Source organism: Gadus macrocephalus, chromosome 8 (genome assembly GCF_031168955.1).
Source record: "Gadus macrocephalus chromosome 8, ASM3116895v1".
In the NCBI taxonomy this organism is placed as follows: domain Eukaryota; kingdom Metazoa; phylum Chordata; class Actinopteri; order Gadiformes; family Gadidae; genus Gadus; species Gadus macrocephalus.
In genome coordinates this window covers 19,671,256-19,689,787 of record NC_082389.1, presented here as the reverse complement: position 1 = coordinate 19,689,787, position 18,532 = coordinate 19,671,256, and the positions used below count along the sequence as shown (strand labels likewise).

The following is an 18,532-nucleotide window of genomic DNA, read 5'->3' as shown; positions in this document are numbered from 1 at the left end:
GTGTGGAGATGATTTTTCAGAATAAGTTATGTTGTTTCATTCCCTACAAAATTTGTTAACTGTTCTCTCTTGATTTTCAGCTGATGGCCATGCCCCCAAAGTACATTCTTTGTGTCGACATAGCCACTGATGTGGCTGTGAAAGTGACTTTGAATGAGAGGCCAACATCAGTTGATGAGCTCATTGGCATTTTGAAAGACAAAGTTAAGCCAAGGCTGGACTTTGAATTCACGTTACAGTATGAGGATCCGGACTTCGGAGGAGTGCTCTGCTGTTAGATTGACATAGAAGACCTGCCAGAGAAGAGCACGCTTAGAGTTGTTGGATCAGAAGGTGATCGAAGTTCATGTGGTAGTTCGGACACAGATATCCTGCCTCATGTGCCTGTAAGCCAACGGCAAAAAACATGGCCTGATGTTTTCCCTGTCCCAACTTTTTCGTATGAAGTTGAACATGTCTTGCAAGAGGGGAACAGTGTTTTTGAGAGCTCCGGAAAGACTCTAAAATTAAACGGAGCACAAAAACACAACATTCTAGAGAACGTGGCCTCCTTAATGTACTCTTTTAAACCGTACCCAAGCGACAGGGATGTAGGCATGGCAGCTGAAGCCCTGGTTAACGCTCACCCATGTCTGAAAGAGCCGGGGAGTGCGAGTGGGTGGTACGGATGGAAAATTAGCCTGAAATTTAAAATGGGAAATTACCGTACTAGACTGGCAAGATCTGGATGCAAGGAGGTGTCCGTAAATACAGGGAAAAGAAGCAGGAATAATCCTGAGAAAGCACATCCCCACTCGAACATTAAAAAAGGCAGGAAGGCTGAAGTGAACTTTCTACCAAACTTCCCAAGTGGACAAAACGAGGACAGTTTGGAGGAAATTAGACTACAGATGAAAGCTGAAGTTGATGGAGCCGACAGAAACCTACAATCAATAGAGAAACTCATGCAGACAACCTTTGCACTTCGTCGTCAGGACATTTTTCAGGGAGACCCATTGGTGAAGGACTTTCTGGAGAAATGGCCTGCCCTTCGGGTCCAATCACAGGTAAAAAAAACAGACTCAAAGTGTTTATGAGGTATTTCTCTTTGTTGTTTTAATCAGCCTTTCACATACTGTGTGTCATTGTTATTTTGTAGGTCTGTGCTGAGTTCCACAGGATCACCAACGTAAATTTACGGAGCCAGTTTTATGCTGAACTAGATCGGCACATTCCACAGCTCATAGGACTTTACAGACAGAAGGCAGCTCGTACGAGAAGCCCCTGACTGCAGCCCGCAGACGGAGCCCACATGGAGGGGGCGGGCACTCAGTCCACATGGAGGGGGCCGGCCCTCCGCCCACATGGAGGGGGCCGGCCCTTCGCCCACATGGAGGGGGCCGGCCCTCCGCCCACATGGAGGGGGAGGGCACTCAGTCCACATGGAGGGGGCGGGCACTCAGTTCACATTGAGGAGGACTGGTCAGCATCAACAGCATTTCTGATCCCGTTAGCTGAAAATTACCAGAAATGAGAGTGTGCCCGCCCGAGCGAGTGATGGCTAAAACATGCAAGTAAGTGAGACTGTCAAAATGCTTAATATATTTAGTAATATTCATGCAATTGTGTATTATGTCTTGTTAACTACTTAATCGTCAATTCCCGCCGGCGGGAAAGTTTTAGTTACACCTAGCATGTTCCCCCCAACATGCTAGGTCAATTCTCAGCATCATAAGGTTGAGTGATATAGTCATGTCATACACCGTTGGAAAGCTTAGAATCTCAAGAATGTCAACCAATGTCAACCATTCGGTGGAATAAATATGTTTAGTGAATATAGATCAAATATATCCTAGTGTCTTAGGTCAAAATAGCCCCCCTCACCCTCCCCCACCCTTGGTGCATACTTACTTTATCGTCGTTGTGGATATCCTTAGCAATGAGTTGATACTTCATGTTGGGTCTTGAAATGTTCATAAGAGTCCACAGAAATCGAATATCAATATTATTTTAGTCTAATTACATCGTGTATATGCACACGCCATCTTATACAAAGCAGCCGAAAAATAGAAAACCGAAACGCTGCAATGTTTTTTTGTAGAAAACTGCTTTTATGTTTATACTGGTTTTCTTTTACTTTTAGAGACACGTCAGTGTAATTGCGGATGGCGAGAGCCCTGAAATACACCTGGACAGCTGCAGCGGTCTTCATCACTGCCCCTTCTGCCAATACAAAGCATCAAAATGTGTTATCGACTATCACATCACATGCCATGCCTCGGTTAAATACAGAGGTATATTTTCTTAATTTCTTCTTCTTCTTCTTCTTCTTATTATATATTTGATACCATTTTAAATACACTATTTAAAATATGTCCATTATGAAAGCAGTTATTATTAATTGTATATCTTGTATATTTCTTCTTTCAGAGTTCACAATCATAAAGTGCGGTTTAGATTGCAGGAAGAAGACGCACTTTCATTGTTGTAATTGTGCAATAACAATTATAGACCGAAAACAGATTTTAAAGCACCTGGAATCGCACAACACCCCAGAGGCCCCTCCAGTCACCCCAGTGGCCCCTCCAGTGGCCCCCCCAGTGGCCCCTCCATTCACACCAGTGGCCCCCCCAGTGGCCCCTCCAGTGGCCCCCCCAGTGGCCCCTCCATTCACACCAGTGGCCCCTCCAGTGGCCCCCCCAGTGGCCCCTCCAGTGGCCCCCCCAGTGGCCCCTCCAGTGGCCCCTCCAGTGGCCCCCCCAGTGGCCCCTCCATTCACACCAGTGGCCCCTCCAGTGGCCCCCCCAGTGGCCCCTCCATTCACACCAGTGGCCCCTCCAGTGGCCCCTCCAGTGGCCCCCCCAGTGGCCCCTCCATTCACACCAGTGGCCCCTCCAGTGGCCCCCCCAGTGGCCCCTCCAGTGGCCCCCCCAGTGGCCCCTCCAGTGGCCCCCCCAGTGGCCCCTCCATTCACACCAGTGGCCCCTCCAGTGGCCCCTCCAGTGGCCCCTCCATTCACACCAGTGGCCCCTCCAGTGGCCCCCCCAGTGGCCCCTCCAGTGGCCCCCCCAGTGGCCCCTCCAGTGGCTTTTATGCATGTTTAGGAGGGTTAAGAATAGCAGAAGTATTGTACTGTTAAATTGACTTTCCTGTATACTGTGTTCACAGAAACTTGGCTCAGATCTTAGCCCCTGGGCCTTGGAAGACTTACTGTGGATGATCTTCAGGTTTTTTATTTTTTATTATTATTATTTCAGAAATAAACCATCTGATTCTACCTTCTACTAAAACATTTTTACTCTCCACACTACAGGGTGCACCCAGGCAAGGTTTTTCCAACAACTGTGGGGTGTTTGTGTTGATGGTAAGGAAATGGCTATTCAGTATATTATGAATATGTCATATTGGGGCAACTGGGGTGGTATTTCTTCTCTTTTAAAAAATAAATGGAGTTGTTTTTATTTTTATTAACATAAATATAAACCACTTCTCTTAATTTACAGTATGCAATGTACATTGTCATGGATGGAAGGTGGGACTTTGCTGAGGTATGTTTACATAAGTGTATCATCACTAGTGGAGGCAAGGTTTTTTTGATTTGTATTTGTTAACCCATTTGAATATTGTTTCTTTTGTCAGTCAAACATGAAGCAAATACGGCGATGGTGGTGCCTGGTTATTTTGAAGAACTTCCCCATGCCGTAAGTGTCTTAAATTGGGTTTAACGTTTCCTTTACAGTTCTGAAATAATTTGCTTCACTGTAACAAACTTGCCAACATTTATTGAAATATTGAAAATATGTAATGTATGCCATTTACTCACCAAGGTCTGCAGAGGAGCTTTCAGGAAGCAGGAAGAGAAGACGGGAGGAAAAAAAGCTACAGGTACGTGTCATATACTGTAATGTGTGATGTTGTCTTAGAGCAATTGTGAAAGACTATAGTCTTACCACCCTCCCACCACTAATACATTTCAGGATAAAGATCTCTGCACAAAAAGGGCTAGAGTTACTCCAACAGCATCCAGCTCTGAAGGATCAGGTAATGTATAGACTGTTAATCCAGGTGAATCCATGTAGGCCTACACATATTCAGAGTATTTGTGAGATATGATGGATTCTATTAGGCTTCTACTTCCAAATTAAGTTGTACACATATCTCCATCAATATGCAAGTTATAGCCTACTCCATGGCTGATCTAGGGCCTACTTTTATTATTCCATTGTATTAGCCTACTCAACATTACTGACAACAATCTGTTTTATTTCAAGACAAAACTGAAGACCAGGAACTGGAACCTGGGAACCTGGTATGTAATATGTGTGTAATGCTGGAGGTTGTATGTATAGCCAGATGAAATAGTCTGATAACTAGTCGAATAGTGTTTTTTATCACTGAAAACTCATCAGTAGTAGTAGCCTTTGTTTCATACCATGTTGTGGTTTTGGGAGAGTAGGGTGTCAAGTACAGACACGAATAATTTTTATTTTTTCTTCAAGGAAGAGGATGTTGTCCTGAAGGACACAATTCAGGCAGCAGCATGGTGCCAGGTACAGTCCTTCAAGGACAGCGTCTCTCTCCCAGAGGTCATTGGGATGGAAGGTTGGGAGCAGAGGGCAGCATCAGTACAGCGCAAATCCCATGACGGCGGGGATGAGGAAGAAGCATGGCAACCATTCCAATTCTCATTCCAATTACAAACTGACTATGAACTCTTCTGTGTGGAGATGATGGACAGGAGAAACCTGAAGGTGTTTGCCTCTTTTGAGTCAAACACCTCTCCCCCTCCCCCCTCCCCCCTCCCCGTGACGCCTGCGCCACACGACTCCAGTAGTCTGATGATGCAGCATAATGGTGGCGCTTGGCAGCTATGGCGGCGGTGACGGCGATGTCGGGCGACGAAGCGAGAGTGGCGTCCACCTCACTGAGGAAGGCGTCAGTGTGTTCCCCCCCCCCCCCCACATGCACATGCCCAGGGGCCCAAGGGCGGTGGGGGGCCCTAAGCCGGAGCTTCTGTGTGAAGTCGCTGTTAGTAACTTTTAATGTTGCATTATCGAAGCAATCAGTAGAGAAATACAAAAATTCAAGCGAAAACAGCAATAGTAGGCCTATTAATACTGAGTAAAAAAAAAAAAGATCACTAGGGGGCACTATTTCAGTTAGTGAACGGGTTCACGAACAATGCACTGTGATTTAAACATGGAGCAACGGCGAACGGTTGTAACGTGAACTCTTAAAGGCACCCAGTGCAACTTTCGAGGCTTAAAAATAAACATTCAATTTCTAGTCTTTTTTACACGTAGTAAGTTTCAATAACTCCATACCATTACATACCGACATTTAAGCAGCAAAGATGAGACGTCGTTGTGTGGTGAGAACTGATACAAAATCGATAACAACAACAATGCCGCCATTTTCTTTATTTTTTGTAACCTACAATAAATAAAGCAGGCTTCCAGTCAATGGAAAAATGGCTTCTCCCCACCGGCGATTGTTGTTGTTTACGATTTTCTATCAGTTCTCACCACACAACGACGTCTCATCTTTGCTCCTTGAATGTCGATATGTAATGGTATGGAGTTATTGAAACTTACTACGTGTAAAAAAGACTAGAAATTGAATGTTTATTTTTCATTGAATGTTTACATAAAGTTGCACTGGGTGCCTTTAAGTGGAACCTTAACTTTCATAGGGTGTTCGTTTTTTTGTCACACAGGAGGTGCTGCTGGGTCTGGTGGACCCATTGCCTTTTAATTCAACTGTTACGCGCCTCCCCTTTTTCTTGTTCCACCCGCTCTATTCTCTTCTTTCCTCGCAGGTGTTCCCGATTCCTGGGGGTGGAGCTACGGCTACTTAAGGCGTGGCCTGTGCTCCCGATGGGGTCTCTCATTCTGGCGTCTTCACGTTGACCCGAGCTGCCTTTGAATCCTGCTTGGAGGACTGCTATTGTTTTTCGCATTTGTTTTATATAGCGGAGGATGGGAACTGTAGGGAGGAAGTGCTGGCTTCGACGGCCCAATGCGTGGCTGGCCCAGGCTTCGTCCAACCTTTTGTTTCTTTAATGAGTGTCCTTTTGTTGGAAGTTCTGTAAACGTCACCATCATTGTGATCGGGAACTTTGGGTCTAAGTATTCTTAATACGTTGCGGGCCGCCGGATCGCGAGCCGTGTTGTAAGGGTGGCCGTAACATATTTGGGGGCTCGTCCGGGATAAGATTGTTATTGTTTATCGCACTTGCGTTGTTGGTAGGGTTCTATTTTTTTTTTTTCGTCTCTCTCGTCAACTGGGGTTTGATAGCGTGGTTTGATTTAGTCGAGATGGAGTTCGATCTGGAGGGTTTTGTGGATGACCCAACCATTGAAAAACTGGATGGGTGCACAGTAGAACACCTAAAGCTCATTGCGGGGAGTAAAGTGCCGGTGACTATTCTGAGGGATACAGCAGCGTCCCAGTCGTTTATTCTGAGTGATATTTTGCCCCTTTCTAGTGCGTCCGGTGTGGGTTCAAGTGTAATTGTCCGTGGTTTTGGGATGCAGTGCATGGGGTCACCGCTGCATACAGTCTACCTCGAGTCAGATTTGGTGACCGGTCCGGTGGTTGTCGGTGTTCGTCCCTGTTTCCCGATTGAAGGAGTGTCCTTTCTTTTGGGAAATGATCTAGCTGGGGGCAGGGTGTTGGTAAAACCTGAAGTGACGGTGGTTCCTATGGTTACGGAGAGTAACGATAGTTTGGCTCAGAAGTATCCTGGAGTTTTTTCTGCGTGTGCCGTAACCCGTGCGATGGGAAAACACCGGCCCTTGGACGATGAAGTTGGTCTCTCTGGCAGTTTTGTGGATGTGACTGCTACACCTATCTCTGGCCAGTCGTCGTCTGGAGAGGTTGGGGAGGTAAGCTTTGCTGAAGTGTTCGAAGGGCGTGGTTCGCTCGTGTCTGGGGAGGTGGCCGACGGTGTCGCTAAACCCGGCTCCGCCTGTACTTTGGCGGTGTGCAGCGTTGGAAGTGTCGGGGTCGGGATTGCGCTGGGGACGGGGGAGGATGATCTGGAGGTTCCGTCCAAAGCACTAGTGCAGGGGAGGTTAAAGAACTCTGAAATGTTGACTGAGCTGGACGCTCATTTGGCTCACCTACCTGACCTTCAACGCGCTGATGTTGCAGGTTTGATCTTTTCACGCTCTGAGTTGTTTTCTGACGTTCCTTCCTGTACCTCAGTTCTGCAGCATGATTTTGATGTAGGCGGTTCTCCACCAATCAAGCAGCATGCCTACCGGGTGAACCCGGACAAGCGGCGCCGTCTTAAGAAGGAAGTTGGGTACATGCTGGAGCACGGGATTGCTGAGCCCAGTTTGAGCTCGTGGAGTTCGCCCTGTCTCTTAGTTGACAAGGCAGATAAGTCAGATCGTTTCTGTACTGACTTCCGAAAAGTGAACAATGTGACAAAGCCGGAACGTGCGAAGGAAATCTCAGCCTTCGTAACGCCTGATGATTTCTTGCAGTACAAGGTGATGGTTTTCGGGATGCGTAATGCGCCCGCTACGTTCCAAAGGTTAGCGAACACGGTCTTGTCGGGTGTATCTGGGTGCGAAGCCTATTTGGATGATGTGGTGGTTCATTCTGATACCTGGCAGGATCACATGGAGCAGTTAAGTGAGGTGTTTGACCGGTTGGGCAAAGGCTGATGCGTTGGAGCATTTTCCTCCAGGCCTTCAACGTAGTTATTAAGCATATTCGAGGCAAGGATCACGTGGTAGCAGATGCGTTGTCGCGCTTGTAAATCAGTGTCTGAGATTGTTGTGTTTTCCTTGTTTTCTGTTTTTTTTGTTTGGGAAAAACTAAACTAGAGGAAAACACTAACTTAGGGTGGAGGTGTTACGCGCCTCCCCTTTTTCTTCTTGTTCCACCCGCTCTATTCTCTTCTTTCCTCGCAGGTGTTCCCGATTCCTGGGGGTGGAGCTACGGCTACTTAAGGCGTGGCCTGTGCTCCCGATGGGGTCTCTCATTCTGGCGTCTTCACGTTGACCCGAGCTGCCTTTGAATCCTGCTTGGAGGACTGCTATTGTTTTTCGCATTTGTTTTATATAGCGGAGGATGGGAACTGTAGGGAGGAAGTGCTGGCTTCGACGGCCCAATGCGTGGCTGGCCCAGGCTTCGTCCAACCTTTTGTTTCTTTAATGAGTGTCCTTTTGTTGGAAGTTCTGTGAAATAAACGTCACCATCATTGTGATCGGGAACTTTGGGTCTAAGTATTCTTAATACGTTGCGGGCCGCCGGACCGGAACTTTCGAGGCTTAAAAATAAACATTCAATTTCTAGTCTTTTTTACACGGGATTGCGCTGGGGACGGGGGAGGATGATCTGGAGGTTCCGTCCAAAGCACTAGTGCAGGGGAGGTTAAAGAACTCTGAAATGTTGACTGAGCTGGACGCTCATTTGGCTCACCTACCTGACCTTCAACGCGCTGATGTTGCAGGTTTGATCTTTTCACGCTCTGAGTTGTTTTCTGACGTTCCTTCCTGTACCTCAGTTCTGCAGCATGATTTTGATGTAGGCGGTTCTCCACCAATCAAGCAGCATGCCTACCGGGTGAACCCGGACAAGCGGCGCCGTCTTAAGAAGGAAGTTGGGTACATGCTGGAGCACGGGATTGCTGAGCCCAGTTTGAGCTCGTGGAGTTCGCCCTGTCTCTTAGTTGACAAGGCAGATAAGTCAGATCGTTTCTGTACTGACTTCCGAAAAGTGAACAATGTGACAAAGCCGGAACGTGCGAAGGAAATCTCAGCCTTCGTAACGCCTGATGATTTCTTGCAGTACAAGGTGATGGTTTTCGGGATGCGTAATGCGCCCGCTACGTTCCAAAGGTTAGCGAACACGGTCTTGTCGGGTGTATCTGGGTGCGAAGCCTATTTGGATGATGTGGTGGTTCATTCTGATACCTGGCAGGATCACATGGAGCAGTTAAGTGAGGTGTTTGACCGGTTGGGCAAAGGCTGATGCGTTGGAGCATTTTCCTCCAGGCCTTCAACGTAGTTATTAAGCATATTCGAGGCAAGGATCACGTGGTAGCAGATGCGTTGTCGCGCTTGTAAATCAGTGTCTGAGATTGTTGTGTTTTCCTTGTTTTCTGTTTTTTTTGTTTGGGAAAAACTAAACTAGAGGAAAACACTAACTTAGGGTGGAGGTGTTACGCGCCTCCCCTTTTTCTTCTTGTTCCACCCGCTCTATTCTCTTCTTTCCTCGCAGGTGTTCCCGATTCCTGGGGGTGGAGCTACGGCTACTTAAGGCGTGGCCTGTGCTCCCGATGGGGTCTCTCATTCTGGCGTCTTCACGTTGACCCGAGCTGCCTTTGAATCCTGCTTGGAGGACTGCTATTGTTTTTCGCATTTGTTTTATATAGCGGAGGATGGGAACTGTAGGGAGGAAGTGCTGGCTTCGACGGCCCAATGCGTGGCTGGCCCAGGCTTCGTCCAACCTTTTGTTTCTTTAATGAGTGTCCTTTTGTTGGAAGTTCTGTGAAATAAACGTCACCATCATTGTGATCGGGAACTTTGGGTCTAAGTATTCTTAATACGTTGCGGGCCGCCGGATCGCGAGCCGTGTTGTAAGGGTGGCCGTAACATCAACATAATCAAGCTTTTTTTTTTAAATACTCACCAGATGGTTACTTCATCCCAATTGCAAGTAATATAAACAACACATATGTTAAATTTGTTCACTTTACCTTTGTTAAATCACATTTATGAATAGAGGTGCCACTCGTTTTTGTTTCTTTTTGTATTAAAATGCAACAAAATAAGGAAATGCCTCATAAAACAGGCATAACTTGGAAATAATCAACATCATTAGAAATTGAAACATACTCAATAACATCTGTCTGAACAACACATTAAAGCCTTTGAACTCGGCCATTATACGTATATCAGACTATACCACACATGAGGGGCAGAGTCTCACTGTGTGTGTATTGCATATGTATTTTTTGCACTGGTTCCATGTATATTGTGTTTTTCTGTCCATCATGGGTCCACACACTTCACAGCGTTTCTTTTTGGCTGACGGGCTGGTCCTACATCTGGCTGCTTGCGGGTTGTTCCTGGGGCTGGCTGCTTGCGGGTTGTTCCTGGGGCTGGCTGCTTGCGGGTTGTTCCTGGGGCTGGCTGCTTGCGGGTTGGTCCTGGGGCTGGCTGCTTGCGGGTTGGTCCTGACTGCTCACGGGATGGTCCTGGGGCTGGCTGCTTGCGGGCTGGTCCTGGGGCTGGCTGCTCGCGGGATGGTCCTGGGGCTGGCTGCTTGCGGGCTGGTCCTGCCTGCTGAAGGGCTAGTCCTGAGGCTCTTTTACGTTTCGGAGCTGGCTGATGCTCATCCTCCTCTTCAAACTCGGTGTCAGACTCTGAAATGTTATCCTCACTTTCCGAAACTATTTCCTCTGCATCACCATCAAAACCCTCTGTCTCTTCAAATATCAACTGTAAGGCAGTCTGAACAGAGAATCGCTTTGCCATCTTGATCAGTTGTGGTATGGAACCACGCTGACAGAGCTTTTTTATAGTGTCAGGTCCCGAAGCTTGGTTCCCGCAAGACAGAGGGTGAAATGTGTGGGAATATGGGTGTAGATAGTGTTGGGTGCTTAAATTTTGCAACCTTGTGCGGGAACAGTGGGTGCACACTGTGGGTGCTCACACCAAGGGCCCATTCACCTGCTTCACCTGCTTCCCCTCTCTCTCACACACACACACACACACACACACACACACACACACACACACACACACAGAGGAAGAAGGGAAAATGAGGGTGCACAGAACCTATGATTTCCACACTTAAAACTAGCTCCGGGTCCACTGGACCCGAACACCCTGTGTGTAATATAAATGTGATGGGGGGGTATACAGGGGGGGGGTCATTGAAAATGTTTTCTGATTTATGTTCCTCAAAGAAAATGAGCCAAAGCCAATGAATCTTAGTTCAAAAAAAAAATTATTTGTATCACTTTTATAAAGCTAAAAACTGAAAACGGGTCCCGAACACCTTATAAGGGTTAATAGGTCCATGAGTGGAACAGCTAAGCGAAAAAAAAATAAACAAGAGAAAATGTATTTGCAAGTCGTTTAGGCTATGCTTAAGGCTATGCTTGGAGCACGCTTAACTTTATAATAGTTCCATGGTACGCAGCAAGAAAGATACCCAGTCACAATACTCCCGTACCATCTGTTTGTATAATTTAATTAACAGCATGGGCTCCCGCTAGCTTAACATAGTATTACCGTTTACTCTTGCATTAACAAGAGCAGCGGAAATCTGCTCAATCGTCAATGTGGTCGGAGTGCCCGCCCCCTCCATGTGGACTGAGTGCCGGCCCCCTCCATGTGGGCGGAGGGCCGGCCCCCTCCATGTGGGCGGAGGGCCGGCCCCCTCCATGTGGGCGGAGGGCCGGCCCCCTCCATGTGGACTGAGTGCCCGCCCCCTCCATGTGGGCTCCGTCTGCGGGCTGCAGTCAGGGGTACTTGGCTCGTACTGGAAGGGTGGCAGGAGCACTGCAAGCCATCCTACAGTATTACGACATTGATGTGAGTTGAAAAAAGTTAAATGGACTTTGTCCAAATTCTATCCACATGGAACAGCTGGCTCCCAGGTTTGTCAGCATTTACTACCACCATCATGACTATATACTACTACTATACAAGGGGCAGTCCTTCACTTTTAACTCGTTCTCATTTAGTTATCCTGTAACATGTTCATATTTAGCAGAGTAAGTCGTATGTCGGCATCAAAGTGCCCCTGGTTTTTTCTCATGTGTTTTTGTTTATCCTCCCAGGATGTGCATGATATCCACATGAAACGCGCCGTTGCCCTTCGTGCTCTCTCAGTATACCTGCGGGAAGAGGACACACAGTTTTTCAAGACTTGGAACGTAAGTCTTAATATATTATTTATCTATCATCATCACGAATCACCTTTAACCATTGCCGCTATTTTGAAGTGCCTTGGTGTTGTAATTAGGGCCTTAAGGTTTCTTTCTCTCACCATCACATACACACTCCTCTTTCTTCGTCACACACACACACACACACACACACACACACACTCACTCACTCACACACGTTATTGTGTAATACTTAGTCGTATACTTAGTTGTTGAGTGGGCAGCTGTAGAAAAGTTTTCAGAAATACTTACCAGTGTACTTTTGCATTATGACTCTATTGTGAAATATCTATCCATGTTCTTGCTGAGTGCAGACATGCAGTTGTCTGATTCATGCAAGCTAACCATATTTAAACCCTCATTTGCATTTTCCAGAGAGACGAATCGGAGGAACCAGACATCAGTGACACTCAGGAAAACAATCAGAGAGGGGGCGTTACTCGCAGTGTTTTTTTTTATCCACACGCTACTGATATTAAGTTGTTTCGTTACTTTTATCATGTATATATTATGTAGGGCTGTCAAATTAACGCGTTCATTTTGATTACCCGTATTGGTCCGAATATAAGGCGGCCTTTCATCCCCTCGAAATAGGTCCGAAAAAGTTGGGTCGTCTTATATTCGGGGTCTGGTATTCAGAGCACAGCTTCTCTTCTTCGCCTCTCCCTTTAAATGTCAATACACATTCGCGGCCCCAGACATCCCTGACGATTTCCTCTGTCAGCATCATAGCCATCAGTTCAATTATTTCATTCTGTATGTCATGAGACGTCTAGGTAGCAATTCTGGGGATGGTACTGTAAGACCGATGCAATTCCTCATTCTGTCTCAACGTTTAGCCAAATAGCGACAGGAAAAGTCCACATCCCTTTTCATTACTGCTGTCTACGGCATCAATTGAACCCCTCAATGGCAATTCATTCAATGCAGGGAATGTAATTGTGTCCACAATCCCAGCCACATACACACGGTTTCGTGAGAGTTGATCAGAATTGATCAGGGACGAAATTTCGCTGCCTGTTGAACATCGCAACTCCACCTCTTTCCACGCAGCCACACCTGATAGATGTTCTTTGCTCTTCGCATTTCTGGCAAAACCCTTAGTTTTGTCTGTAGCATGTTTCCAATTGGTATAGCCCACGGTTGTGAAAGTTGAATCGCTGCCACCAAATTTCCGACAGGGAAAACAAAATGCAGCATCGGCTTTGACGGAATATTCCAGCCATTCCCTTCCCCTGTACCAAGAGCCTACAAAAGATCGGAAGGTTAATTTCCTTTTTGGGAACTGCTTAAGTACTGGCTGAGCGGGACTCAGATGGCCAAGGTCGCTAAGTTGAAGTCTCTCATTAGCACTACCGTCAACAGCTCTTACTTTAGCAGGGATCCCAGAAGTGAGCGACGATGCAGGCAGCTGACTCGGCTCTGCTACAGATGGTGGCGTGTCTCTGTCAGTTGATGTTGTAGATCTTGATGATGCTGATGCAGATGCCGAAACACCTTTCCTCATCCAATTTCGGATATCCATTTTTAAATTAACAATATAGCTTAGGCTAGTACAGTAGTGTCAGTAGCTAGAGCACAGTAGCAGAGCTACGACCATTTACCACGCTTTGCCGCGCAAAATGTAACAATTTTGGAACTTCATTCTAGCTACCCCAACAACCAATGAAATTGATTTAGCAAATACCGGTAGGCTAAACTGTTTCTAAGAAGTTGTATTAAAATGAGTAGGGTCAAATAAGATTAAATACGGTTTTGCAGGTGAAATAAATTATTTTTTAACATACTTCATATTCCTTTCCACCGAGGGGGCGGGGATTGTCGTGTGAGGGGGCGTTTAAATCGGGCCTGGTGACACTCCTGTTGGTATTCTCACAGTGGTCACAGAGAGAAGTATATCTCCAGTTCACTTCAGTCCTGCAAGCGCAGCCATTGTGGTGGAAGATGAGTTGGTTATGATGGACATTACCACATTTGCCGAAGCGCATGTGTTACTGTTTGGGCTGGTTTATGCTTTGCATCTGGACTACCCAAAGAAGCTTGTTAACACGTTCACCTTCATTCAGAAGGTACTGATGGGGTTGGATGATGGTGCACCACTCAAACCTTCTTTGCTCTGTTTGAAAAATGACCTGCTAACTACAATGTAGAAGTTGTGGATTTGTCCAGACACCTGTATCATGACAGCATGTTTGTTGTTGCATTGTTTCATTGTTTATTTGATTGATTGTTCTATGCAAGATGTGCCTTATTAAACAGGATTTTGATTTCTGCTTTAGGGAAAATGAAAATGGGGTTTAAAGCTCTGGAAGAGTGTGTGCATGTGTCTTAGTAACACTCAAAATAGATCTTTAAGATTTACTTTTTGGTTATTTATTTGATTTATTTCCTTAAGTTATGTTTTTGAAGTAGACTGGCCATAAAATAATTTGAAGATGCTGTTTTGAAAGGCCATACCTTTATACTGAGCACAAGTTCCCAATGCTTTTATCACTGAGATACAAACATTTCAACGTTTGCGGTGTTAACCATACAAACCTGTTTTTTTTTTTGTATGTGTGGATGTATGTGTTTGCAGTTCTTTTCCATGATATGCAAGGTTTCCTCCAACCAAACGGGTTGTTTACATTTTCAGATTGTGCATTTTTTGGCCTGTCTTTACAAATGGTATAGACTTGAAGTCTTTATTTTTTGGTATGCTTATGTTTAATCAAAATTCAAATCTTTTATCGCGTTATTTGGAAGTTGGATGGCCATGGATAAACGATTTTAAGATGCCATACTTTTTGATATTGAGCACTGAACATCATGGTGCTCTTGTTTTTATCTGTAATACACACAACATACAGATGTTTGTATGTGCTGTTTATATGCTTACAGTTCTGTTGCTGTGTCCAAAGTGGTTTGGAGAAAAAAACATCTGAATAAAACCACTGAAATATTCTACATTTGAGTATTCTGTACTTTAAAAAATAGTAGTTTATGAGCTGTGTAAAATTATCTTTTCGGTTACTAACCAGTATATTTTTTGAGTTCAAAGATGTTGATCAATTAAGTACCATAGCATCAGAACAAGTCATTCCAAAGAAATTAAAAAATATACAAATTAAAACAAATGTTTTAAGTACAGTACACTCACAAATTTGAAAAAGAAACAATACTATTCGAGTGTAAATGATTTAAAAAATGTAAGTACTCCAAACTTAAATATTGTAACTTACTTACTCAAAAACTTTGAGGTAATCGGTTTCCACAAAAGTTTTGAGTATTTTGAACTTATTCGGGTTTACAGTGCATATTTATTGTGTATATATTAGTGCTGTCAGTTAAACGCGTTATTAACGGCGTTAACGCAGACCAATTTTAACGGCGTTAATTTATTAAAAAACAAAGCAAAGAAGCAGTAGCCTGACTGCTATGTTCAAGGCAGTATGTTTGTATGTTTATCGTTTAATTGCACTATAGGCTTTTTTTTTGTATCGTCCTGTTTTGATCAGTATATGCCAATGTTGTTATCAATAAAAAAACATTTGCACAAGGCAAGCCAATGCACTTCTCCATGTTGATAAGAGCATTAAAATGAGAACAATTAATGGGACAAAGAAATCAAGGGATATTTAGCATAGAGAAAAGATTTGCGATTAATCGTGAGTTAACTATGACATTAATGTGATTAATCGATTAAATATTTTAATCGCTTTTATATATATATATAAATTCAAACAAATATATTTAATTTATTCATTATATACGGAGACCACCAGACGTCCTCGAAGCAACGAAAATAGTCTAAGTTCAAGATCGGTGGGCGAGAATAGGGATATAGTGCCATACCATCAATATGAATTTTATTCATTCCTCTCCATTAATTGAACTCAAAACCATTGGCCTATTTCCATCATATTAGCTTCATCCATATGGAGTTCCTTTTATTGTTTGCAACGACATCATGATCTCATCATCTTTCCGTCCCCATTTATAGTTTGAACATTATGGCACAAATTAATCTTCCTACAACACAAGTTCTATACGGTAGATCACAGACTGGGTCCACAATATGGGCCTTACGTTTTCATGGTTTTCCCTCATTGAACCACTGGGTGCAGCACCTTCATCGGCATAGCTCTCTGGATGATCCACTTAGTGATCAGTTCCAGTCCTCCAGTGATGACTTCTCCTGCTTTTGTTCCTCAAGGATCGTCTCTGCCTTGCCATTTTCCTAGTCTATAAAGAAGTCAGACGATCAGCAAATTACAAGACTAACTTCTAACTTTTCAATTATTACTTTTTTTTTGCTGACTTCTTGTTCCTAATGATGTGACATTTAATAAGGACGATATAGGCTATTTATCCTCAAAAATCACTGAGGCTAAAAGTGAATGTAGAGTGCACTTTTAAGAAGACATATAGGCCTACAGCCTATATTCATATTATCAGTTAATTACTCTGTTATTTTTATTTTAGAATCTGAAATACATGTTTGTCCACAATAGGGTAACCTACACTTGATAACCACCCGCCCCAGATTACCTTCATTGGACTCTCGTCCTGGGGCTCGAAGTCTGATAATGCATCAGAGACAGGCGTTACCTCTTTAGCCTTTTTTGTTTGTGTAGACGCGCAACATCCGTAGTTTGGTCTGTTCGTACAGCTGGCCCACTGTGACTTCAGGGGGTACTGCTTTGTGACTATAATCACGAATATCAAAATTGAAGTTTGCCATCGGCCCTTTGGACAGCTGTCCATTTGGAAAAAACAAGCCTTTGCCCATCTCCAGCAGTTCTCCCAGAATAATCGTTTTCTTGACCGAAAGGTGCCGTGTTCCACATCCCTTTTTTCTTTTCACTTGGTGAAAAGTGCCGTCCTCAGAGTGGAGCCATCCTATTTCAACCCGCCGGTTGTCTTTGACGGCATTTTGATTTCCAATAGGGCCTTCTTGTTGGTTGGCAGGAGTTTTCCCATGTTGTTCCCCGAGCCTCTCTCTTACTTTCTGCATGAGTGAAGCCCTAACTGTCCCTGTCTCCACTCCACGTGACTTCACCGTTTTTTGGCGACACATTGCACGGATTGCAAGTCGGACCCCATATTGTTCTATGTACTCTCTTAGCTCCTCATCGGTCACAACACATATGACTTCGATGTCAATCTGAAAGGGTAACGTATTAAAACATGAACAGGTAGCCCAGAGGAGACGGTTGATTTCCGACACTAACAAAAATCTAAACACGAAATACGGCGCAATTTCGGCATTTGGACGTAAACCCCATAGACTTTTGAGGCGTTTTTTAATCCATTCATTCAAAATGTAAAACATTATCGGTGAAAGACGCACACGCAATGTTGCTAGACCGCATCCATAGTTGTGCGTCATTCACTGAAGCCGACACCAGCAAGAATAATTAGTATATTTTTACATTTTGGATGAATGATGTTAAAACGAGTCAAAAGTATGTTAGCCTATTGTTTTTTCAGGGTCAGAATTTGTGCTAGCACCAGAAAGCTATAGCAATATACCTACTCTATAGCCCACATAGCCTATTATTTTTGCTTACTTTATGTGAGACAGTTAACATGTATCTTTACCTTATCATCCCTTAGCCTGTTGATTACCCGGTCAGGTATATCTCTTGATTTCATGAAAGAATATAAATCCTCTGCTGCTGCCATCTGTCCTACCAGATGGATCTACCATGCGGGCTACGATACTTTCTCGTGCGCACAACATAATTTCTCGTGCGCACGAGATACTTTCTCGTGCTCACGAGAAACGTTTACTTTTTTTTTTTTTTCATGTCCCTTTACAGGTTCCGTAAAAAACAATCTACTGTGAAGAGAAATCAAAACCAGTATATCCAAAACCAAAGGTCGATATTGGTGGGTTTATGCCGCCATCTTGAGACCACGCTGTTCCCAAAGTCATGCACCAAACCGTAAACGATACATGAGTCAGCATACCTATACACCGCAACTTATCAGAGTTAAAAATATCATACTTTCAAATGCCAAAGTTTTAGCAAAGCGTTACAGCAGTAGCAGTGGCATTTGAAAGGTGAACCCACTACTTCTGAATCTAAATTGAGAACCTAGCATATAGGTTCCCTTCACAGCAGATGAGGCGCTAATCCATCTCTTATCCTTAACCAAAAAGATGTAAAAGGAAAATCACAATATTATAATTTGCATGTTCCATATCACTTCTGTGTTAACCGTTTCTCATAATACCAATTCCTTTCATTATTCTACCCGATTTTCCTACACTAACCATTTAAATTGGATGATCTAATCTTCATTTATTCTACCTATTGATCGCATTTGATTTTGTCCACACTTTGATTCACTCCTATGTACCCAACACGTCGCTCCTTGCTGTCCTTCTCCGCTCTATCTATTGCATATCACATCAAACGTGCATACGACTTAAAGTAAAGTAAAACCCAGTTTTATCTTCACGTATTTATAGCTATACATGTCCCGGACACGTCCATTACTTTTTCCAAAACAGTTTTTTTAGCTACGCAGGTCCCTGACCTGACTATACCATTACATAAACAGTATTTATTATTATAATTATCTCGTTTTTTGTTGGTCAACATCAGATCGATACATTATTTCAACTTTCTAATCCTGACTGATTTG

General features: G+C 44.3%; 1 protein-coding gene and 1 long non-coding RNA gene across 3 annotated transcripts in view; one reads left to right on the top strand and one right to left on the bottom strand.

Moving 5' to 3' along the window:
* The window catches only part of LOC132463594 (uncharacterized), a 147,566-nt gene that overhangs the window by 67,943 nt on the left and 61,091 nt on the right, over positions 1-18,532 (bottom strand). The window lies entirely within an intron of this gene.
* On the top strand, positions 1,585-4,927 carry LOC132463593 (uncharacterized). 2 transcript variants are annotated; one of them, XM_060059873.1, is made up of 5 exons: positions 3,434-3,527; positions 3,619-3,680; positions 3,807-3,864; positions 4,251-4,288; positions 4,479-4,927. In XM_060059873.1, exons 2-5 carry the CDS (start codon positions 3,642-3,644, stop codon positions 4,860-4,862), a joined length of 519 nt encoding a protein of 172 aa, XP_059915856.1. In that variant the 5' UTR covers positions 3,434-3,527; positions 3,619-3,641; the 3' UTR covers positions 4,863-4,927. The 2 variants fall into 2 exon arrangements, with proteins under 2 accessions (XP_059915855.1, XP_059915856.1); XM_060059872.1 differs by lacking the exons at positions 3,434-3,527; positions 3,619-3,680 and adding an exon at positions 1,585-2,273.

Bases quoted from the DNA above. Each gene is read 5' to 3' on its own strand.
- LOC132463593 (XM_060059872.1), top strand. From the start codon at position 2,145: ATGGCGAGAGCCCTGAAATACACCTGGACAGCTGCAGCGGTCTTCATC. The intron at 2,274-3,806 runs GTATATTTTCTT...TTACTCACCAAG, and splicing joins TGCCTCGGTTAAATACAGAG to GTCTGCAGAGGAGCTTTCAG. The intron at 4,289-4,478 runs GTATGTAATATG...TTTTTCTTCAAG, and splicing joins AACTGGAACCTGGGAACCTG to GAAGAGGATGTTGTCCTGAA.